The sequence below is a fragment of the Stylophora pistillata genome, chromosome 8 (genome assembly GCF_964205215.1).
Source record: "Stylophora pistillata chromosome 8, jaStyPist1.2, whole genome shotgun sequence".
In the NCBI taxonomy this organism is placed as follows: domain Eukaryota; kingdom Metazoa; phylum Cnidaria; class Anthozoa; order Scleractinia; family Pocilloporidae; genus Stylophora; species Stylophora pistillata.
In genome coordinates this window covers 18,225,776-18,249,727 of record NC_142526.1, presented here as the reverse complement: position 1 = coordinate 18,249,727, position 23,952 = coordinate 18,225,776, and the positions used below count along the sequence as shown (strand labels likewise).

Genomic DNA, 23,952 nt, shown 5'->3' with positions numbered 1-23,952 from the left:
CATCCACTCAGTTGCAAACTCTACTAGAAACAAATTTTCCGCTGCGTTTCTTATTACTTTGAGTACTTACTGACCCCTTATGATTCTTATATTTAATTTGACTGACCATTGTAATTACTTTTCTAAAACAAATTATGGTGTAAACTGAAATAATCCTATGCCCAATCACACCAGGAATCAATTAAAAACAAAAGAGATTTCAAATAAATTGAAGGTGGTAACATACTTTTTGAAGAACTAATAGTTTTGTCTCCTGGAGAATTTGTGAGGTGAGGTTTGCATGAAGACAAAAGAAGTTCGTAGTCAGGGCCAAAACTCTGCATCGCATCTACAAGATGCACTCCATGAACAGCAAAGGATGTGACTGAATCATAAGGTCTCTTTAAGTGACATACTTTTACTCCAAGCACTTGAAGCTCAGCTATCAAGCAACCTGCAAAGTGCAAACGAATGGCAAGTATTACGCAAATAGCAAAACAAACTATTTTCTTTTCATGTACATATTTTTTACCACGAGTAACCGTTAACTTAATGTGCCCAACTACATCAAGTGCAAGTACGATGTCAAATAAAACTTTCAAAGTTCAATGGCACTTAAATCGCCATAACGATACCATTTTGAGAATACAACCAAAGAAGAATTGCAAACAATGATATTACCCATGCTGTGAACACCCAAGGAGACTCTGTCAATACTGAATTGAACAAGAAGCATTCTAGACTCTTCCATGAGCTCTTTCGTTTTATCTTCCAATGTTGTATCCACAGTGGACTTGCCGATTCGCCTGAAAAGTATTATAATTCAAGTCAATACCATCATCGCCGCTTTAATTGACTAGCTATTATCAAGCCTGCCAGACTTTAAAAATGTGTTCATGATCGATGGCTGACAAGGTAACTCCTTCGGTCACTAACAGTACCTGGTTGGTGAATCCTTAACCATATCAGGAATCGTGATGCTGCTACTGTACAAACTGTAGTACACATCATCCAAGCTGCTGTCAATTCCTTTAAGAGTAAAAAGGACACTTGTTGAAACACAGGCTGAGCCATACGAGGTAACTGATACGTAGCCTTCGACTGATTGTCCGCGCGCAGTCAAATATTTGAAAGAGAATTAAATCTTACAAGAAAAATGGAAAAGAGTAGGTCTTGTATGTTAACGGAAAATTATAATTTCAAGGTCTTCACGAACAGTTTTGGAAAACGGAGGTAATAGTTACTACGGTTGGTTATACTGATTGTAGTTACAAGAGATATTTTACCGGTGACAGCATTTCAATGTGGTTTTACATTTTCCAAACTGTATTAGGATGATCTAAAATCTTTGCTATTAAATTATCTTCTTTCCTTGACGGCCAGCTGGTACTACAAATGTGTTGGTCCTGTCAACAACCCTCAAATTGTCAAACCAAACAATGTCACTAATAGAAAAAATCTTTCTTACTCTCGACGTGGGGCAGTGGAGTAGAACTGGCAACAATTCGTTGTTGTGTCACCGGTGGTGTGGGGTTGGATACCTTCGGTCGACTCAGCTGTTTGACACACTTTGTCAAGGCTTGAAGCTAACAGAAGAAAGAGGAAAACGTTAGGTCGTGTCCTAGTCGAATCAACCATTTTTGGTTAATTTGGTTGATAATTTTTTTCAACTGCCATCAAACCAGTTTGAGCCGGCTGTCACACTCGTTGTAAACAAAAAACCGACCGACGAGTTACTTGATAAGTGCTCTTTAGATACAATGGATAAGAAAGAAGTGGGAAATTGATAAGCGTGAAAATCTACTAACATTAGGAATCGAAGCATAACACAGATATCGTTCGTCACGTACTGTGGTCTCCGCGCAACTTGCTTATGCGGAGAAGACCATTCCTTGAAGTTACTGCGTTTCAACCAAAAACGGTTGGTAATGTGTTCTATTAGAAGACTTCTTCCACTTCAATCTAAATTAGTTGTAGTTGAAATAGATGGCCCCGTTGGAGCACGATCTTACATACATTAAAACGATAACGTGAGCTTGGTAGGTCACTACCAGGGCTCGACACTAACTTTTCAACTTGCTAGCCAAGTGGCTGGTGACATCTTAGATGCTACGACAATGTCAGTTCGTTTACCAGCCAAACTGGCTGATGGAAACCAAAATCCACTAGCCAAAACTGAATTTCTGCTAGGCTGTGGCTAGTGGGTTACCGTTGGTGTCGAGCCCTGCACTGCACAAAGGGCAGTCTCATGTGCAGCCGTTGCTTGACACTGTTTACATGTAGCAGTCCTTTTTATGGTGGCGACTTCTAATAACGGCTGCAAAGAAGACTTACGAAGGAGGCACTGTTCGGTGTGTTAGGATAGCTTAATTTGGCACAGTTACAGTATTTTCTAGTCCTCCTGTACCTTGTGTTCATTAATATGTAGTATCAAACTTGGTAGTTTGGCATGAAGATTCACTGCAGGATACTGGGGATCAGCAGTAAAGAGAAGTCTCCTGCAATAAATACAAAATTGCTTTGTCCAATAAACATTCGATAAAAAAGTAGAAAGCAGCTTCCATCGTGTAGGAGTGCACTCTCCACAAAAACAGTATAACACAAACCCAACTCAATGTTTGACAGAAATATTTGACAGAAATATTTGACAGACATTCTCCTTTCAAGCAAGAGAACTGCCATCAATAATTTATTCATATTCTGAGAAAGGAACAACAAATAAAAAATATTCCTCACCTTTCCAGTTGGATTGATATCGTAAACTTGTCCACAACATGCGCATCACTTGTAAGGAATGGTTTGCTGGCAACTTCTGACCAGTCTTCCTTTACATTACACACTACCATTTGAATGTCGGATAAGTCTAGGGTGTACCTTAAAAGCAAAATATACAATACTACTTCAGTAGTCCAGTAAAAAGAGCCAAGCCATTTTAACTTGTTAAGCGCAAATAGTGGGGTTTGCTCCGCTGGCCACTGTGCCCAAGGGTTCAATTCCCAGACCTAGAGCGAGCGATCAAACGGCTGCGCATGGAAGAACTTTGTACGAACTAGGTGGCGCGCTTTTAGGCTGTCAGGACGTAGTTGTCTCACAAAAGCTACAAACATCCACACAAGCCAGTAAGTCACGGTGTTTTAAAAGCGCACACCTTTTTAGTAAAGCTCAAAACAATGGTAAATCAACAGGATACGCGACAATGAGCCTTGAGTTGGAAAAGTCGTAAGTTTTCCTCTTTCCTATTTTTTGTTTCCTTTATCGATTTCTATGAACGTCCCACTTTTCTTTCGCTTACTTCGCGAGACAGCGGTTGTTTGTTGTTTTCTAAATTGTGCGCGGGAAATTGGTGCGCGGGCAGCCATGTTTGATCACCGTACGCACGCTCAACGTTTGACAGCTGTGTCACAAATAGTAGGATTTGCTCCGCTGGACACTATACTCAAGGGTTCAATTCTCAGACCTAGAGTAACTGAGGGGTCGAATTTCGCATTGATCTCATCCTTCCACAGATAATTTTCCGTGGTTTCTACAATCTTCCATCCTTCGTAACGACCAAGTCTCTAACGACCCTTAAAAGACATCAGAACTGAACTTCCTCCTAGTTTGGAACTGTTCTGTTAGTACTATATCTCGCTCAATGCTTGGTGAATTTTACACGCGCAGTACATTGAATGGAAACTGAAAAATGTACCTGTACAAGCAACAAGAATTCCAACATACCTTTCATACATCTTATCAATGATAGTCTGATTGCTCACTCCACTGAGAAGAGCATCTGTTGAATCACTGATTGACATATATTCCTCTTCCTCACCTACCGGAGGGGTACTGGGAGGGGTCACAAAAGAGTCATCTGTATCGCCAACAAGAGAAAAGAAATCTTAGTGCTTTACCTACAACTTCCGAACTAAAATAACCACAAGAAGATCCGATACTTCACATTGCAATAAAACGAATAGAGAAATGAGAGGTATTAGGCACAGGGAACAGAGTTTTGAGTACAAACAATTTGTAAAACATTCTGACCTAGTGAACCATTCCGGTCGGAATAAACTGAAAAATTTATGTTTTTCGCAATTAATAAAAGTATTATACATGCATGTGTACTCCCTTCGGGACTTGATAGTGTTCCACACTACTCCAAGCAGCTACAAAGATATATATTAAAAATGAAATTTTATTACACGACTCGGGCAGTCAGAGGGCCAATAACTAAAATCAACCAATCAAAATGCTCTATTGCCGGTCAATATTCTCTCAGTATTGGATCGGGCACTGTCCCGAATGGTCCCGAATGATACCGCACTTGTGTCTCTTTGAACTTCAGTCGTATAATAAATCTCTTATTAACCAAGCTTGCTCGGGACCGTACTGGAAGAATATCGGCCCTTGATCTTTTTTGTACGGACCTAGCTGCGCTCGGTCCGTACTGTCAAGACCTCGGGCCGATATTCTCCCAGTACGGCCCTCGCGCTTGGTTAATAAGATATATATATTTACCACCTCTGATTTTTATTGTATTTACCTTCCATATCCGGTTTTGAGTCTTGACCCTCTGAAATTGTCTTCTTCCTGTTAAGAGCTTGAGTGTTTACAAAACTTAAATGACCAAAGTCTATCAAAACCTGAGGAGAAAAAGTGGCATCGTAATATTGCAGAATACTCTGACAACAACAGCTTTTGTATGACAAAGGTAAATGTAGTCAAGCAGCTAAAAAAATTCAAGATCCACAAAATAACACAATTCGCATTATTTAATTAGTAACAACGATGAGGACAAAAGTCTCAGTTATTGCTGGAAAACAGTGCAAGATAATCTACTCGAGAAAAAACAAGTGGAACCTACCATTGAGGCTTTCTTGTCCTGAAAGCTCTCTGGAACAAGAAATCTAGGTGCAGAAATGTCCAGTTGAATATCCCACCTCTTTGACTGGCCCTAAAGCAAATGTAAATAATTCTTAGCCCAATGATTCACTTTCATTGGCGATTGCATGTTACGTTTGTTTGAATTGAAGAGGTCATGATTAAGCAGTGAACTTTTGAATACCATTTACAACCAAATATTAAACGCAGCTAAACAACAGCAGTTGCTATTAGAAATTACTGCAAAATGATTTTTAAGACAACTTTATTTAAGAAAGGGTTTGGTGTTGATGACTTGGTAATATTAACTGTATGCACAACCGCACAAAATTCATCCACTTAGAGCCAAAAGAATTTTTGGAACTGCTTGACTTTCTTAAAAATCATCTTACACTCTTAAGAAGTTTGATACTGCGATTTAAAATTCCTTCCAAAATAACAAGACAAAGCTGATGCTAAACAGGAGAACATACTTGAAAATCAGCAAAAAAAATTTCCCAAAACTATTAGGTCTATTTCCTATTACAAGAGCCAGTTTAAATTTCTGTTTTCCACATACACATATGGGTTACAATACACCTTTACCATATCTGATCCATCCATCATTGCATCAAGTGTTTGAACTAGTTCAGCTCTGGTTTGGTTTTTAAGCTCCTCATATCTGACACGCGCTACTTCACGAAGCTGTCTCTCAATGTGAAGGGCCTGGGCACCTTCCATCGATGTATGGGAAAAGAACTCTGAGATGTGGTTAAGCACTGCGGGATTGTATACAACATCCAGAGGCTGTGTGGTTACCGATAATCTGGACATTACCAAACAAATGCAAATTACAGGGTTAGGGTTTGTGCTTCTGATGTATATAATTTATGCTGTAGTTCAATTTTATACTTGGTTCAAATTTTATTTTCCTTTGTTCTCGGTCATGTTAATGTATGATAATGAGTTTGAAACAAAGGAAAGTAAAATCTGAACCAAGGATAAAATTGAACTACAACATATACATGTGTATACAGTATTCTATCTTGTTACCTTGCCGGGGGATCACATGAGATAGCTTGGGAATAAATGGATCAGTGCTTAGTATGCTTCACTAACAATCGCATCAACTACTCCTAAGTCAACAAATCAGCTGTGCAAGTCTTCAGAATCTGATGTTTTGCAAACATTTCTATTGACTGCTTTTAAGAATTCAACTGATTCTAGAGAGGCAGCAAAAAGACCTCCAGCAAAAAGGCAAGCCATTAACATGAAACTAGCCCAAAATTTAGCTTTTGATGATAAGAGCCATGCATTCTCTGATGATACCCAATGCATTCAACCTGTAACTCTCGCTGTAGGTTTTTTCCTCTTCACTAGAGTAGCAACAAAGCAAGACCCCCCCCCCCCCTCGCCTGAGGGTAATTTAGATGAACAACTTTTGTATTGGCATCCCTCCATTTAAATGTCAAGGATGATCACTTAACAATGCCTTTAAATTGGCAAAATACATGGAACAATGAAAAAAAACAACGACATAAGAGCACAAACAACTAGACAAGGAGGTTTGAATGATGACAATTATAGGTAGAAAAATTGTACTGAGACCATGTTTCATATTTTTTTATGTAAGAGAACACGAGGTTGTGTGGGCTACATAATCATACGAGGTAGAATGTTGATGTTAAAACAGAAAATATTAAGAACTTTTACAGTAACAAAGTACACCATGCAAGACAAAAGCAGTAAACATGAAGAATGCTGGGAGATCAAACCGAACCTGTAACCAACTTTACTTGCAGGTGGTAAAGATTCAAATTTCATTTCAAACACTGGATCATTCATGTCTTGTAAAATATTGAGTCCCAAAGTTGCTGCAGATGTTACCATAGCTCCAACTGAACCTTTTACGACAGTTGCTTGTTGTTTTTTGGTAAGGGAGACTTTCTGTTATATCAATGAAAGATTTGTACAATGTTAAGACCCTTCAACAGTATTATGATATCCAGTTTTCAATAAAATGAAACATCTACAAGTACAGGGAGAGCTGAAGCCGCACATTTATCTCATAAAAGTGGACAAACTAAGTCTGTCTTATCTCTATCTTGTTTCAGAGCAGCTCTACTCATACATGAAAAGTTATGAGCTATGGTGATTAAAAACATGGAAAAATGGGGGCCTTAATAGTAACCTTTGAATGTCATCACTAACACATTAATCATCTCAAGCTTAATTTATATTAATTTAAAGACAAAACAAGGGCCATTCTCTCCCCTTACAGTTACTGTAAAAAATACATAAACATGTAACAGCAAATTCAAAGCCACCATTCTTTCTTCCCTAGTTTAATGCATATGGAATACTTTACTAGAGTACCTGCTATCTACACCCAGCTCCAAACCAACCATTATTTTAAGAATCAAAAACATACCTGGGACTCTCTACCTTGAGGACAGACCAAAGCTGGAAACAGTGTTCCTGTGGTGAGTTTATCTCGCACAAACAGAGCCCCCAGACTCATGCTAAACTCCCACGTGCTAGAGCGAGGCCGCATTTCTGAATTCCACCTCAAGTCTGAAAACTCCACCTCAACAACTGGCAAGACAGTTGTTGTTTGAGAAAAAGAGTTTGATTGTTTGGTATTGACCAATTTAAAGGAGCCTGTGTCCAATCTGAAGTTCAAGTGTGCAAACACTTGATCTCTATTGAAGATGGATTCACTGAGATGGCTATCAGCCAGCTCACCGAGGAATTCCTCTTCCTCTGCAAAACAATGGGCAGGAAGATTAACAAAGACATTCCCATATAACAGTGGAATGAATATATCTTATTAGACATTTTGTTGTGTAGTATCGCTGAGTATTTTTACGAGTTGTGCTGTATTTTGACGAGCCCATAGGGCGAGTCAAAATACAAATAACGAGTAAAAATACTCAGCGATACTACACAACAAAACGTCTAATATGTTATTTATTATCCAACACGCCAAACTGTTAATTCAGTGTGGGCGAATTTCGCGGATGTTTATTTATGGGGAGTGTGTGACAGAAGTATGCGAAGTGGAACGGAATTGGTGCGTTGTTGTGCTGCTGTTTCTATTTTCTTCATTAAATGAAGAAATTTTCTGGTCGACAAGCTGTTTTTCTTCATTCAATTCATCTAATGAACCTGGATCTGTATTTGCCAGCCATTCTGACTCTTCATCGTCGGAAATATGATTCAAATTGTCCGCCATTTGTTTTTTTTCGTAACTACAATCCAATTCTTTGCTTACGCGATGCGAGAAAACCTGTTTAACCGCTACTACAATAGACAAGTACAAATACCACGTGATATTTGTACTCGTCTATGGTGTTATTTGTACTCGTCTAGGTGTAGTTGGATAATAATTGATATTACATTATGGTAAGCAAAATTATTGAAGCATTTTGATTGTTTCTTACTTAAAAATTGATCTATTGGAGGACAGGCACATACAATATAGATGACCTCACCATTAACATTTCACTTCTTTATCACATAAAACATTGATCTCTTCCAGGTTGGTGTGGCCTGAACAGTAATAGACCACAAAAGACACCGAAATGTGGTAAGTACATCTAACACACTCAGCTGAGCTGAGCTGTGCCACTTTTTTGTTCTCACCACCTTTTAGCATCACCTGTGATGTATTACTGAACAGACAACATGATGTCCATCTTTTAACATGACTTGTATGCCATATACATTAATTTTGTACCAATTGAATGTAAGGATATGAAATACTACAATTTATAGGGTAAAGGTAACGAATCTGATCCAACCGACGCCTCAGCCAACACGTTGACCAACGCGTCGGTTGGATCAGATTCATTACCTTACCCATTTATAGGACATTAAGGAAATAAAGGAAATATACACAAAGACTAAAGTGGAAAGCTCTAGAATATTCAAATACACCTGTAAACCTAGCTACCACTGAAAATAAACACAGCCTTGAACAAATTTCAGAGTGCTGAAGAACCAATAAAACAAAATTCTACTCAATCCACAAAATGTAAAAGGCCGACAAAGTATAATACTAAAGCAACAAACAGGCCCACAGAAGCCATACTGTAAGTCAGTGTGGGCACAAACTCAGCCCATTCATGCATATGCACAGTACGTTCTGGGTTTAAACTATAAGATCACTCCTCTCAAAGGGGTTTCAAAACAAGCCAGCAACTGCCAGAATTCCACCAGCCACTTGATAACATGTCACATGTTACTCTGTTCAATCAGAGTTTGCAGAGTCTGAAGCCCACTTCAAACATTTTGAAACCCCTGCTCTTATATATATTTGAGGCAATTCTGCATTGATGCTCCATGTTCAACTTACCCTTGGTAGTAGGAGGTTCTCCCATGAACACTTGACTTGTGTCAGTCTCTATTTTTGCTCCAGGTGCTGTTCCATCTGTAGTATCTGTTCCGTACCAACTGTACCACCCTGTTAACCAGCCTTGCCAACCCCCAGATCCTCCTCCTGAGGCAGAAGGGACCTGGTCTGGTACCCCCTTCTGCAAATCCTGAACTTTGGTGTCTGCTTGAATCTGCTCACAAAATAATGTTGAAATAAAAGAGATGTAAATGGAAAAGGGATCCATTAAAAGCTTTCTTAAAAACAACTCTAATGAGCAGACTATTTGACCTCAAAGTGGTCCTTTGCACATCCTTCAGTACAGATAATCTCATAATTTCCATAATTAGTGCATGCACCATTAAAGAAAAAGCCACATTTTTCCTTCTGCCAAGAGGTTGCCTTATCAAATTTGATTCTTATTTTCTTAAAAACTAAGTTGGTGACTCGTTTTAAATTAAGCAATAAATATTATTTCTTCTTCAGCAAAGAAATATCTAAAAGACAATTCAAAATCCTCATGAATTTGGCCAATCTTTATTTACACATTTAGTTACCATTGTAAAATAATAAATGCGAGTACATCTACAAGTACACTGTATATTGATACAAGGTATCTCCACTCTGAAAAATATTTGCCATACTTCCACCACCCCCCCTCCCCTCCCCTCCCCCTTTATCATTTCTATCAATAACCTCTAGTTCGTATGAGATAAACAAGTAATAGAAAAGCATGGAAAAAATGACAGGGCAGGTTCTGCATCTGAGTTATGCATTCTTAAGTCACTTTACAAATGCTTATTTCATAAAATAAAATTCTAAATCAAAACCTCAAATTTCAAATTACCTTTCATGAATGTCATTTAGCAGCTTAAGCTTTTATTTTTTTGAGCCAATTATTGACAAATAAGAATTATATAATAATTTGATGTTTAGTATGTATACCTTACTGATTTCACTTTCTGCCCTTGTTTGTGCAATAGATCTTAACACTACCAGCTCCTCAAATGTTAACTCATCCTCAATACGATTTTGTTCCTCCTACAGAAAAAGGAAAGTAATAGCAGATTAACTCCTTGTTCAGATTTCAGATTTGTTAACATTATACTAAATAACATCAAAGTCTAAATAAAGTCTAGTTCTCAAATTTATCATTGAAATTTTTTCTATAACCTAAGATATAATAGTCCATTGTATTAAGTGTGCTCAGCTTAAGACAAAATTGGCCTACAAACTTGAAGACTAACTTTATCCTTTTTGCAGCTTTTTTCAAGAATTGAGGATGGGGGAAAAAAACTGAGTTGAGTATGGGGAAAGGACACCTAAAATTAAAAGGATATACAAATAGAGTACATGTGTACCTTGAGTGAAGGTTCCACTGAACCAGTTATAAGATGCTGTGAATATAGGTTCACATATTTCACCACATCACTTGCTCGTTTCACCGCAAAGCTCCAAGTTTGTCGTATATTTCTCTCTTTAATTGACTCCATGATGCATGTAAATGCAAACTTCCACCATCCTTTTGCACTGACAAAAAAGAAAACACATAATAGCATTCTTAATGTAAGACCCCAAGGATCACTGCTTAACCTGTTATTTGAAAAGCCTGCATTATTAATTGCAGCTTCAGTACTTATCTGTTCTGTTGCAGTCAGATCTTTGTTTACTAACCATCCTTCCAAGAAAATTCCTCTCTTAATACATCTATAATTATTTTATCAAAACTGGTTTGATGTAGTTGGGTTCACACTAAATCTTGATTGACATACATTGTATACATCAAACAGCCTCACTTTGAATCATTTTTGGCATCATTATAATTATGGTGCATCATGGTTCAACTTAAACTCTTCCATGCAACTTTAAAATTTGTCACAGATCTTGGAAGAAAAGTTTTTGAACCAATAAAAATTTAAAGTGCAACACCAATGTCAACAAGTGAAGTTACAGCTGGTTCTGTCTTCCATGATTAACTTCTTATTAAACAACTATAGTAGGGCTACATGTTCACAATTATACAAATCACATATAACATACAAATAAGGAGGCATAGATTGAAAATCCTAAGCAATTCATTAAGGTGACTTTTGTCATAGCACCCTTACTTGTTCCTAATAGGACCTTTTGGTCTCCATTTTAAATAATGGCGCTGTCTAAAATGCCTCTCAAACCCATCCATAAGGGCAATCAGCATCTTGTACTGTGCTTCTTCAAGTGATAATGGAATCTTTCCTACATGGACATCCACCACAAACCGTGGCATTTGCCGTGACCTGAGGGGCAAAGCACTAGAGTTGCGCTTCATCTTAGCTTGTGCACTTGTTGGCTCCAAGATATATTGATGTTTCTATAGGAAAAATTTTTAAAGGGGTGGTTTGAGCTAAAACATATTGAGGTTTCTCTCCTGACTGAAATTTCTCAAAAATGCATTCAGTTTAAAGGACTCACACAAAAGCCAGCTTTTCCTTGGTTTCTATTGATCATTCGTCGAAGGGCACTCTGAAATTAAAAGTATTTCATATCATACAATAGCTATTTGAAGCTGAATGACATCTACAAAGTAGTCTTGGAGCCCCTACATGTAGATCCTCAGAGAATGTTGAGACACTCTTACATGTATGATGCTGATGATCACAGCCATTCAATACCTTTCTTATAAAGTATTCTCTTCTTGGCCACAAAAAATAATCATAATAATAACAAGTTGCCAGTAGAGTACAAAACAGCATAATTATAATCTCTTTGAATTATTTTACAATGAAATAGGAAAGGGGACAATAGAAAATTAACAAACATAGGAGATGCAAAGACCGACTCAATATCCTCATCCTGATCTGAAACACACTCTTACACATAATGATGCTCATGATCACAGCCAATATCCTCACCCTAACCCTGACCTAAAAGGACCTACCATTAAACTTTTGCAACCACAAACAGGAGGAGGCGTGGCTGAGTGGTTAGGGTACTGGACTTGTAATCTGGTATCCCGCATTCAAGTCCTCCACCCTGCCACTCACTGGATTTGTTCTCGGTTGCCCCTAGTTTAACTCCTCTGCTACGCTCTGTAAATAGCCCACTGGTCTCCCTCCTGCCAGTGGGGATTTTTAAGCTCTTAGTCTACATTGTAGCTGAAAAGCCCCTAAGGGGGAGCTTCAATTAACGTATATTATTATTATTATTATTATAAATACAGCAATCAACTTATCCCTGAAGCAGAGAGTTATCAATGGTGAAACAAAAGTAAAATTGAACACAGTAAATGTAGACTACAAGTATAATGACCACCTTGTACCTTAAATAATTGGAATCAGATACAAAACAATAAGTACACCCACCTCAAGATCTCTGGATGGCAGATCACCCACAAGGGTCACATCAGTATCCCAGTAAATAGCCATGTTTTGAAGCTCAATCAATTTGTACTTGATCATGCGCTCATTTTGGATGATCTCCTCTGGATTCTACAACAAACAAAAAATCTATAACATCCTGTGAGAGTAAGCTGAGAGAATTCACCCAATGACCCTTAATCATATTTTTTTTTAAATACAATGCATGCTTAAACCATGTTTTTCACACTTTTGTATACTGTGGTAGGTTCTAGCATTCAATTGTTAACTTGAGTAGAATTGACTCCTCTAATTTGCAAAAGATTTTCAGTATTCATTAAACAAATTGGAAACTAAGCCTCATTCCCTTACATGTAGGTACACAGATGCAAGAATCAGTAAAAAATGTCTCAATATAATTATGATACCTATAAATTTCCTACTCAATTCAAACCCTTCTCCCTTCCTCCTAAATTTTTAATGTCTCAAGAAGGTCCTGCTTCCTCAAATGAGCTCAGAGGTAATGCTATCAGTTTGTTAACTTATGCATGACCACAAGAAGTGATCACCTTATCACAATGACCGACAAGGTTGTTTTGATGAGGTGATTTAGTAAGGGGGTAAAGGCTGATAGTTTCTAAAGAAACTGTTAGGGGCTGCGTCAGTGGGGGTAACAAAATAATTTGGATATATCAACAAAGTTGAAATGGTAAATTGGCCACCGTAACGATTACAAAAGCTGACGTTTTGAGCGTTAGCCCTTTGTCGGAGCGAGTTGAGGAATTGTGGGTTGTATGTGCTTTTAAAGGCAGAAAATGGAGCTACATTATGAAAAGCATTGATCCCTGTGAGATTTAAACTGCCAATCCAGGGATCAATGAATGCTTTTCATTCCACTAATTTATTTGTGTTTTTTTCATTGCCATGTTCCCACCAATAACGTAGCTCCATTTTCTGCCCTTAAAAGCACATACAACCCACAATTCCAATATTCGCTCCGACAAAGGGCTAACGCTCGAAACGTCAGCTTTTGTAATCGTTACAGTGGCCAATTTTAATTATCATTTCAACTTTGTTGATATATCCAATTTATTTAGTAAGGGCAAGGCATAAAATTAACTTTTTTTTCCGGTAGCCACTTGGCTCCTAAATATTTTAAAGTGGTAGCCATTTCCAAAAAGTTGGTGGCCATTATGACACACACACACAAAAAAATTTTTTACCCTTTCACTGTACTAGATAGATTATCATAATCATAGTGATACAGTCATACAAACATAAAAAATGAGCCTGCTAAATTTGCACGAGCTACAAAGAAGACTCTAGGTTACCTAAATCCAAGATGGCATCTAGTGATGGTAGATTTACATTCAACATCATGCATGAGCTGTGTTTTGGAAACGAGCTTAACGAGGAACTTTGCTGCAGATTTATCTTAATTTACAAATCTTCAACAATCACTAGATCTCTAGGTAAGGTGTGATTAGAAATCCTAGTCGCCAATTTGGCGACTAATTTTCAGGATTTGGTCGCCAAAGTGAAAAATTTAGTCGCATTGGCGCCTGTATTAGGCGCAACTTTACGCCCTGAAGGGGGTACATTACTGTAAGGGCATCTACACTGTAGTAAGTGTTCTCTTAAACCCATTGTCAACACTCACCCAATTTTCATTGGTAGAATGAGCTGAGAGCTTCTCAATAGTTATTCCAAATGAAAAAGGGACAGACTCCCTAGTTGTTGCATCTTCATAGCGAAAATGTACATCACTAATGACAAGCTGCAACAGAAAAAAAAAAATTCAAACAATCATGAACAGTTACACAGTATACAAGTAGCAAAATACATATAACAATATAAAAAGAACTCAGGTTGACATCAGGGATCAAGGAAATCACTAAAGTAATGAGAGAGGAAACACAGTGATCTAAGTATTTAGAAGTACAGTGTGTATGAGGAGAGAGGCAATAAAAAAGATAGATGAGGGAACTAAGGGATACATGAGCAAAGGGTTGGGGAAACAGACAAATTAGGGAACAGAGATATTAACACTTCACAGCTAACATCAGAATGTAGATTCTCCATAGTGTTCTCTACACAGCTAACAAGGAGAAATGATCAAGAGCTCCTTTAAATGCAGTTGCTGATCATTTTTTTCCTTCACTTATCATGAACTCAATTTTTTGATTCAGGGGTGATATTGTAAGGAGAAATTACATTAGTGTAGATCCTAGGCACACTTAGGGGTTTAGTGGATAAAGAACAACAGCATGAAGAGAAAAAAAGGATGAAAGAACAGTAATGAGAGGAATTACAGAACAGAGGAGGAAAGGAAAAGAGGGACAAGGGAATAGAACAATTTCTGAACAAAGCTGAAAATGAGAGATACATGTAAAGCTATTACAGGATGAGAGCAGCCAATTGATGACAATACCTGTAAGTTCTCAACAATAGTTGTTGAGAATGATGAGTACAAGGACGGCCACCATGAACCAGACCAGAAGCCTCCACTATTGTCATTTCTGCCAGCCTGTTGATAAAAGAACAGATATCCTTCGTTAAAAAAATAAAGTAAAAAATAAAAAAAAAAGGTGTCCTACCTTACAACACTGCACTGCAAATTAGTTTCATTTGTTGTACTGTAGTTGTAGTGGTAGATGGTCAAACAAAATCTAATGAATTTTAAATCAAACTCAACTGAACACAAACTATCAATCATGGAATGTGGTCAACTGAGTTCTGTATCAAACATGATCAAATTTACCAAAACGATCTTTACAATAAAACTCTCAATTTACAACAACTGAATGCAATAAAATGTTTAAATGTCCCCAACATTCCTGAGAAACTCTCTGATCAAGTAAAAAACTGCCCAGTAGATCCAGAAAAGGCTAAGTTAAGGTTTAATAAACTTTTTTTTCAATTAATCAAACAATTATGCAAATGATACAGCTTATCAGTACAAAAATTGCACTAACTTGTTGTGAATTGTGTACAGTTTTTTTAGCTCAATTACATCAAAAATCAAGCACACTTGTTCAATTGAGATGGGTTCCAAGAAAGAACAGTTCCTAGAAATAATTGTCCTTTTCTCTTTATTTTTGGATAACTGAATGCAAGAACACAATCTGGTGGACAGATTGACTGGGGTTGAGTTGAATTGTGACTGAATGAATTTGATTACCAACCATTTGATTGTCTTCCTTAAGTTATTGTTATGGGATTTATAGTGAAACTGCAGACAAGTCATAGATCTGAAGGAATTATCTTCCTGCTAAAACATCACTCAACACTCACAGAATTGAAACTCCATCAATTAGAGTTTATTCTGTAAAGAGAAATACACAATGCCTTCTGTTTGCAGGTTTAAAAAAGCATTTAAGACAACTTACAAGCCATTGACCTTCCAATGCATCCAGGCGTTTCTTCTTGCGTGTCCTTTCCCTCTCTTTTTCCTCTTCTTCATTGTACTAAACAGACAAAATAAAATTACTGTCAGTGGTAATTGGCTTTTGGATGATACTGAGTGAACTAACAACCAAATTGTATATATATATGTTGTTACAAACACAAGCTGATCATTTATCTTTGTTACTGAGAAAGGTGATCAACACTAAGGTGAGGTCATTACATGGACTAAAAGAGGCTGCCAGAGGCGCCTGATAATGCTAACGTCCGATCTCAACCTTAGTAACACTGTAGACCTCAGCAATTCAGCCTATGCTGCTATTAAGGTATCGAATCATTCACTTTCACTTGAAACCAAAGATGTACACTTATACAATATGCCTTAGAAGATACCAGGATAAATATTTTTATCATTATTGTACAATGATGTAGAGCTAGACACATTTGTTTACACCCTTTAGTAAGCTGAGTTTCAGCATTCAATCTTGATGCACTGTAATGTACGAAAGATAGAAGTAAAATGTGCAGATTTTGTTTTCTTAGCATTATTTTCACCAAAACAATTCAAACCAGACAAGACTGAAAAACTCTTAGGCAGCAGTATCATATTGGCTACAGAACAAAAAATACTAAAGCTACAAAAGATATACATCAATATCACATTACCTCTGAATGTTTAAGAGGTCCAGCAACAAGATAAAGCTTATTAATATGTACAATCCATGGCTCAGACTTTGGTCGACGCAAGGGTATTGAGAGTTGCAAATGACCAATGAATCCAGATTTTACTTCTAATGGAAGCTCAAGACCTTTCAGAGCTGTCTTTTTCAGAGGTAGATTATGAAGATCAACAGTACCTAGTAAGGTAAATCAAGGCAACAGTTAGCCCATTAACTCCCAGGGGTGACTAAGACAGAATTGATCCTTACAAAATTTAATGAGGTGAAAATATACCTATTTAACTTAGTTAACGACTAGGAGCAGCTTATAGCTGTTCTGTGGTTGTGTGACATTGGCATGACTTGGTGTTTATTAGCGTACTTTGGCAAGCTGGTGTATATCCTATATACGGCATTTTAACCTCTGTTCTAAGCATGTTGCGGGCAACTTCCAGCAGTGGTTGGAGGTCACCTGTTGCACTCTTATTTGTGTGCACTGTTGCATGTGCTCATAGTTCCACTGTTCTTAAAGCTCAAGGTATTCTGGTTTACTTTGAAGATTTTTTTTTAATCTTTCCACTGAACTCCTCAGTGTGACAGGCGCTTAGGCGGGGGGTTGGGTGTGGCAGGCAGGGCTTAATGTGGCTGGGTTGTGGCTAGGGCAGGTTTTTCAGGTGTTCTTACTAGTCCTGGGTTTTAGGTCGGCAGCTCCAGCCCCCTGGTCCCTAGGCACCCAACCTCCATGTGCAACACAGGCATTGATGCATTATTAATCAAGCATGAGGTCAAGATGGCTAGATGGCTGGATGGTGGCTGAGTTCTTTTCCTTAATTTTTTTTTAAGGATCGAGACAAAGTCAAGGTTCATAAAAACACAAAAAAGAACACGAACAAGGCTAATATCCAGCTTTCTCGACCAAACAAGCTTGGTCAATAAAGGATTTATTATAGAGTGCAAAAAATTTGCATGTTCATTTTTGAGCACTTGGAAAGAAAGCCAACCGTGCATGTCCCTTATTCACTTGCAAAACTGAATAATAATTAAAGGTGATTTTTTAGGTTTTCTTTACATTTTAAAAAAAATTTCCACAAAAGCAAATTCAGTTCTTTCTCAGGAACTACACTAACTTTGTAAGTCTGCTTCGAACAATTTTTTTTCTTGTGTGGGATCAAAGCAAGCCAACTTGCCTGTTCAGATAGCCCACTCAGATAGCCAAACCAAACACAGGGTTCACCTCATACAATGCTTTCAATAAGATTTGAAATAGGTGGCTACCTCGGTACAACACCCGCCGGAAAGAGACTTGATTGCGACTTAGCGTGGTGACTGTGACTTGAGCGCGGTGAAATATACCGGGCGATTCACAACAGGCGGGTGCCGGGTCTTATTGAAAGCACTGCTCATATTAACCACTGGCTCTACCAGCTAGATAATTACAATATCAAGTAGACAAGTATTGAGAATAAAGAATATATCAATTGAGGACTATCGTTTGATCCAATACCAAGTTCTCCATTTGAATAAATGTAAAGCAAATGGGAAAGAGAATTACTAAATGAGATTTTGCACTGCTAGTGAAATTAGTATGAATGCAAGCTGCATGCCATGTTACATGCACATGATTCGTGCAGTGTCCCACTCTGAAACTTATATGATGTAATGTCATAACTATTTGTTAGACTATCAGAAATCCTTTTTCTCTCTACTGCATCACCAAAAAGTTAAAACACATGATTTTTGCAATTACAAAAAAAAAAAAACATGAAACTACTGATAAACATGCACCTTAAGGTAAATGTTTGAGCTGCCAGATTATTTATTAATTCTGAGTTTGGCAAAGATCCAATTCATCAGTTTTGCTTTCAATGCAAATTCTATAGCTGTAGTAATTGTACAGTAAAAATTAACGATCTTAAAGTGATTTAGTCGGCAACTAGATGAAAAAACTTCATGTAAGACAAATGTTCACCAAAGCCTTAGATATCCTCAAACTATTGGAAATTTTATATCCTTCAAGAAATACCATATGTTGAAATCTAATTATTCAGATAGCAAATATCAATAACATCATTCCTGGATGTTGTTCAAGCAAATCGACGAATCTTGCAATTTGTGTTCCCTTACAACATTTGATTGTTAAAAATTATAAAAAAAACTGTATTTCTAAAATTATTGTCCGCTTAAGATACCTTAACAAAACCGAAAGCTACACATACTTTTATTTTGCAGTCACGATACACAATCATATTTTAAAAACAAGTGCACGTCTAATTAAGAGTCAGCTCGTCAGAAAATAATTAAGAATTACTTAATGGTAAATAAGACGAAAGGTATCCAGTTCCCATACCTACAATTTCCTTAAGTCACGACATGTGCATACCCATATTACCAAATAATATAATATAAGTTTAAATTTTACAAGTATCGATATTAATTCTATAATGTGTAACGCAACAATCCCACCTATAATTAATAAATGGTTTTCAATGAGAAGTATAAACAAGCATTCACTTTATCTTGACGTACCATAGCCGATGGAAAGCTGGTCAGTGTTTAGGTTTTCCACGTATTCTCCAACGTAAGTTCTCAGAACCCATGCGGCCAAGCTCTCCAACATGACTTTACAAGTCCCTCAATGAATATTTAAATCGCGGCGTTGGTCGAATTACACGTTGCACAACTACACTGTTGCCACTCATTTGCGACGTCTATAATATCGCATAAAACATATCACATCGTGTTAGTAAATTAGGTAACACGTAGCCGAAAAAACGGCTAAATAACTGACACTACCAGTTCTCGAAATTACTTCATCTTTTCAGATGATTCAATCTTGACACCCAAAATATCGCGGGTTCATAAGAATGCGTGCAAAGACACATGGGATATTCAAAATGGCGGAAGAACTCTCGGAGGAGAAAAATGAGAAGGCTGGCCGTAGATTCCTCTTCTGTCAGCATAGATTTATTTAAGCTGCTGAGCTGAGAGAAGCATCCAAAAAATAAAAAAATTTAACATTTTTTACATCAGAAGATCCGGATTTTACTTTTTAAAGAGATAAAAATAACTGTCACCCATGACAGAAAAACACTGACCGTCTAGAAAACGTCTAAAAGTGAACCTCTTGAAATGAATTGAATTGAATCTTTATTAAGGCATAAGATAAATAATCACATATCCTATGTTACAACATTAAAAGAAGGTATATATATAAATTACAGAGAAAGTCAAGATAAAAATTATAAGACAAAATTATGTTTAAAAATTAAGCGGTTGACAAACGTGTTTTTGAACCTATCAGTGTTTATTTTAGAATGGTGACTCGTCTCTTTCCTCAGATTGCACTTGGTTGATTTCTTTTTTGGCATTATAGCTCTTAAAGGATGTATTGTATTATTAAAAACATTCTTGAAGATACGTTTGTCTTGTCGATCTAACAATTCATAGACATTAATGTGGTCGGATGGGCTTATACTATTTTGCGAAACGAAACGAAACGAAACGAAACGAAACGAAATTGTACTATTTTGCGAAACGAAACGAAACGAAACGAAATTTTGCGAAATGGCGTTTTTTCGCCTTTATTTAGCAAATATGTCCTCTTCGTCCGAAACAAAATGTTTCCACTAATATTATAATCAATATTTCTAAGAGCCTGGTCACCTCTCATTTCATTGACCATAGTAGAATTCGCTTCGCAAAGTAGTAATTTTGACAGAATTACTATTTTGCGAAATGGCGTTTTTTCACCTTTATTCAGCAAATATGTCCTCTTCGTCCGAAACAAAATGTTTCCACCAATAAAATGATCAATGTTTCTAAGAGCCTGGTCACCTCTCATTTTATTGACCATAACAGAACTCGTTTCGCAAAGTAGTAATTTTGACAGAATTACTATTTTGCGAAATGGCGTTTTTTCGCTTTTATTTAGCATATATGTCCTCCTCGTCCGAAACAAAATGTGTCCACTAATAAAATGATCAATATTTCTAAGAGCCTGGTCACCTTTCATTTTATTGACCAAAATAGAACTCGTTTCGCAAAGTAGTAATTTTGACAGAATTACTATTTTGCGAAATGGCGTTTTTTCGCCTTTATTTAGCAAATATGCCCTCCTCGTCCGAAACAAAATGTGTCCACTAATAAAATGATCAATATTTCTAAGAGCCTGGTCACCTCTCATTTTATTGACCATAACAGAACTCGTTTCGCAAAGTAGTAATTTTGACAGAATTACTATTTTGCGAAATGGCGTTTTTTCGCTTTTATTTAGCATATATGTCCTCCTCGTCCGAAACAAAATGTGTCCACTAATAAAATGATCAATATTTCTAAGAGCCTGGTCACCTTTCATTTTATTGACCAAAATAGAACTCGTTTCGCAAAATAGTAATTTTGACAGAATTACTATTTTGCGAAATGGCGTTTTTTCGCCTTTATTTAGCAAATATGCCCTCCTCGTCCGAAACAAAATGTGTCCACTAATAAAATGATCAATATTTCTAAGAGCCTGGTCACCTCTCAATTTATTGACCATAATAGAACTCGTTTCGCAAAGTAGTAATTTTGACAGAATTACTATTTTGCGAAATGGCGTTTTTTCACCTTTATTCAGCAAATATGTCCTCTTCGTCCGAAACAAAATGTTTCCACCAATAAAATGATCAATATTTCTAAGAGCCTGGTCACCTCTCATTTTATTGACCATAACAGAACTCGTTTCGCAAAGTAGTAATTTTGACAGAATTACTATTTTGCGAAATGGCGTTTTTTCGCCTTTATTTAGCAAATATGCCCTCCTCGTCCGAAACAAAATGTTTCTACTAATAAAATGATCAATATTTCCAAGAGCCTGGTCGCCTCTCATTTTATTGACCAAAATAGAACTCGTTTCGCAAAGTAGTAATTTTGACAGAATTACTATTTTGCGAAATGGCGTTTTTTCGCCTTTATTTAGCAAATATGTCCTCTTCGTCCGAAACAAAATATGTTCACTAATAAAATGCGCAACACAATCCCTGAAGTTAATTTACTAGTCGTGCTATTGATATCGCTGACTCGCACATTTCACGCCTTCTTAAGTGGTTAGTTTAAGGCCTGGAACAAAGTGTTATTCCTGTGGGAAATTAATTATTGGCTATAAATTTGTCACACATGCTGCCGCTGAATCAAAATTTGGCACCATAAAGAACTCATCCTACTTAAGATTTTAAATTGTAAATATTTAGTTAATAAGTCACGACGTATGTCATTAATTTAACTAGAAGTCGTAAATTATTGCAGAGTTGGTGGCCAGTGTTCTAATTATTTCTAACGCTTCACGTTTGGAATGACCGTCCATTGCAGTTAAGTAAAACATTAAGAGGAAAAATAACATTGCTGATGCCAAAAATAACTCGTGAAATATCTAAAATTATAATTTTAAACTTCGCGTGCATTCGAAAGTTAGGCCCAGTTCAAACGTCGATCGTTTCGTGAGCCAAACCAAATTTTAATTAAGGCCAACCCAAATTATTTAGAAGGACTCAATTGATTCAAACGCCGATCTTAATTCCAGCCGAACTCAATGAACACTTGATGTTTGGTCAAACTGCTTGGAAAATACGTTATAAGGTGACCAGAGGTGACCAGGCTCTTAGAAATATTGATCATTTTATTAGTGGAAACATTTTGTTTCGGACGAAGAGGACATATTTGCTAAATAAAGGTGAAAAAACGCCATTTCGCAAATAGTAATTCTGTCAAAATAACTACTTTGCGAAACGAGTTCTATTTTGGTCATAAAAAAGAGGTGACCAGGCTCTTAGAAATATTGATCATTTTATTAGTAGAAACATTTTGTTTCGGACGAAGAGGACATATTTGCTAAATAAAGGTCAAAAAATGCCATTTCGCAAAATAGTAATTCTGTCAAATTTACTACTTTGCGAAACGAGTTCTGTTATGGTCAATAAAATGAGAGGTCACCAGGCTCTTAGAAACATTGATCATTTTATTAGTAGACACACATTTTGTTTCGGAAGAAGAGGATTTATTTGCTAAATAAAGGCGAAAAACGCCATTTCGCAAAATAGTAATTCTGTCAAATTTACTACTTTGCGAAACGAGTTCTATTTTGGTCAATAAAATGAGAGGTGACCAGGCTCTTAGAAATATTAATCATTTTATCAGTGTACACATTTTGTTTGGGACGAAGAGGACATATTTGCTAAATAAAGGTGAAAAAACCCCATTTCGCAAAATAGTAATTCTGTCAAAATTACTACTTTGCGAAACGAGTTCTGTTATGGTCAATAAAATGAGAGGTGACCAGGCTCTTAGAAATAATGATCATTTCATTAGTGGACACATTTTGTTTCGGAGGAAGAGGACATATTTGCTAAATAAAGGTGAAAAAACGCCATTTCGCAAAATAGTAATTCTGTCAAATTTACTACTTTGCGAAACGAGTTCTGTTATGGTCAATAAAATGAGAGGTGACCAGGCTCTTAGAAATATTGATTATTTTATTAGTGGAAACATTTTGTTTCGGACGAGGAGGGCATATTTGCTAAATAAAGGCGAAAAACGCCATTTCGCAAAATAGTAATTCTGTCAAAATTACTACTTTGCGAAACGAGTTCTATTATGGTCAATAAAATGAGAGGTGACCGGGCTCTAAGAAATATTGATCATTTTATTAGTGGACACATTTTGTTTCGGACGAAGAGGACATATTTGCTAAATAAAGGTGAAAAACGCCATTTCGCAAAATAGTAATTCTGTCAAAATTACTACTTTGCGAAACGAGTTCTATTATGGTCAATAAAATGAGAGGTGACCGGGCTCTTAGAAATATTGATCATTTTATTAGTGGACACATTTTGTTTCGGACGAAGAGGACATATTTGCTAAATAAAGGTGAAAAAACCCCATTTCGCAAAATAGTAATTCTGTCAAAATTACTACTTTGCGAAACGAGTTCTATTATGGTCAATAAAATGAGAGGTGACCAGGCTCTTAGAAATATTGATCATTTTATTAGTGGACACATTTTGTTTCGGACGAAGAGGACATATTTGCTAAATAAAGGTGAAAAAACGCCATTTCGCAAAATAGTAATTCTGTCAAAATTACTATTTTGCGAAACGAGTACTATTATGGTTGATAAAATGAGAGGTGATTAGGCTCTTAGAAATATTGATTGTTTTATTAGTGGACACATATTGTTTCGGACGAAGAAGACATATTTACTAAATAAAGGCGAAAAAACGCCATTTCGCAAAATTTCGTTTCGTTTCGTTTCGTTTCGCAAAATAGTACAATTTCGTTTCGTTTCGTTTCGTTTCGTTTCGCAAAATAGTATAAGCCGGTCGGATGT

At 36.8% G+C, this 23,952-nt stretch overlaps 1 protein-coding gene across 5 annotated transcripts in view; it reads right to left on the bottom strand.

Annotated features, from left to right (window-relative positions):
- LOC111340046 (intermembrane lipid transfer protein VPS13D) overlaps positions 1 to 19,403 on the bottom strand; it is a 75,380-nt gene extending 55,977 nt beyond the window's left edge. For all 5 annotated transcript variants that reach the window (XM_088731650.1, XM_088731652.1, XM_022946820.2 and 2 more), the window contains exons 1-23: positions 19,119 to 19,403; positions 16,600 to 16,790; positions 15,918 to 15,995; positions 14,960 to 15,055; positions 14,189 to 14,305; positions 12,535 to 12,660; positions 11,645 to 11,695; positions 11,302 to 11,543; positions 10,555 to 10,723; positions 10,139 to 10,234; positions 9,176 to 9,386; positions 7,250 to 7,581; positions 6,599 to 6,765; positions 5,425 to 5,644; positions 4,823 to 4,912; positions 4,502 to 4,601; positions 3,697 to 3,829; positions 2,716 to 2,853; positions 2,387 to 2,477; positions 1,448 to 1,565; positions 921 to 1,008; positions 661 to 785; positions 227 to 433 (exon numbers count right to left, since the gene is read on the bottom strand). In XM_088731650.1, the coding sequence (XP_088587776.1) occupies positions 227 to 433; positions 661 to 785; positions 921 to 1,008; positions 1,448 to 1,565; positions 2,387 to 2,477; positions 2,716 to 2,853; positions 3,697 to 3,829; positions 4,502 to 4,601; positions 4,823 to 4,912; positions 5,425 to 5,644; positions 6,599 to 6,765; positions 7,250 to 7,581; positions 9,176 to 9,386; positions 10,139 to 10,234; positions 10,555 to 10,723; positions 11,302 to 11,543; positions 11,645 to 11,695; positions 12,535 to 12,660; positions 14,189 to 14,305; positions 14,960 to 15,055; positions 15,918 to 15,995; positions 16,600 to 16,790; positions 19,119 to 19,209 (3,277 nt within the window). In that variant the 5' untranslated portion in view covers positions 19,210 to 19,403. The remainder of the gene's footprint in view (positions 1 to 226; positions 434 to 660; positions 786 to 920; positions 1,009 to 1,447; positions 1,566 to 2,386; positions 2,478 to 2,715; positions 2,854 to 3,696; positions 3,830 to 4,501; positions 4,602 to 4,822; positions 4,913 to 5,424; positions 5,645 to 6,598; positions 6,766 to 7,249; positions 7,582 to 9,175; positions 9,387 to 10,138; positions 10,235 to 10,554; positions 10,724 to 11,301; positions 11,544 to 11,644; positions 11,696 to 12,534; positions 12,661 to 14,188; positions 14,306 to 14,959; positions 15,056 to 15,917; positions 15,996 to 16,599; positions 16,791 to 19,118) is intronic.
- Positions 19,404 to 23,952: the final 4,549 nt, after the last annotated feature.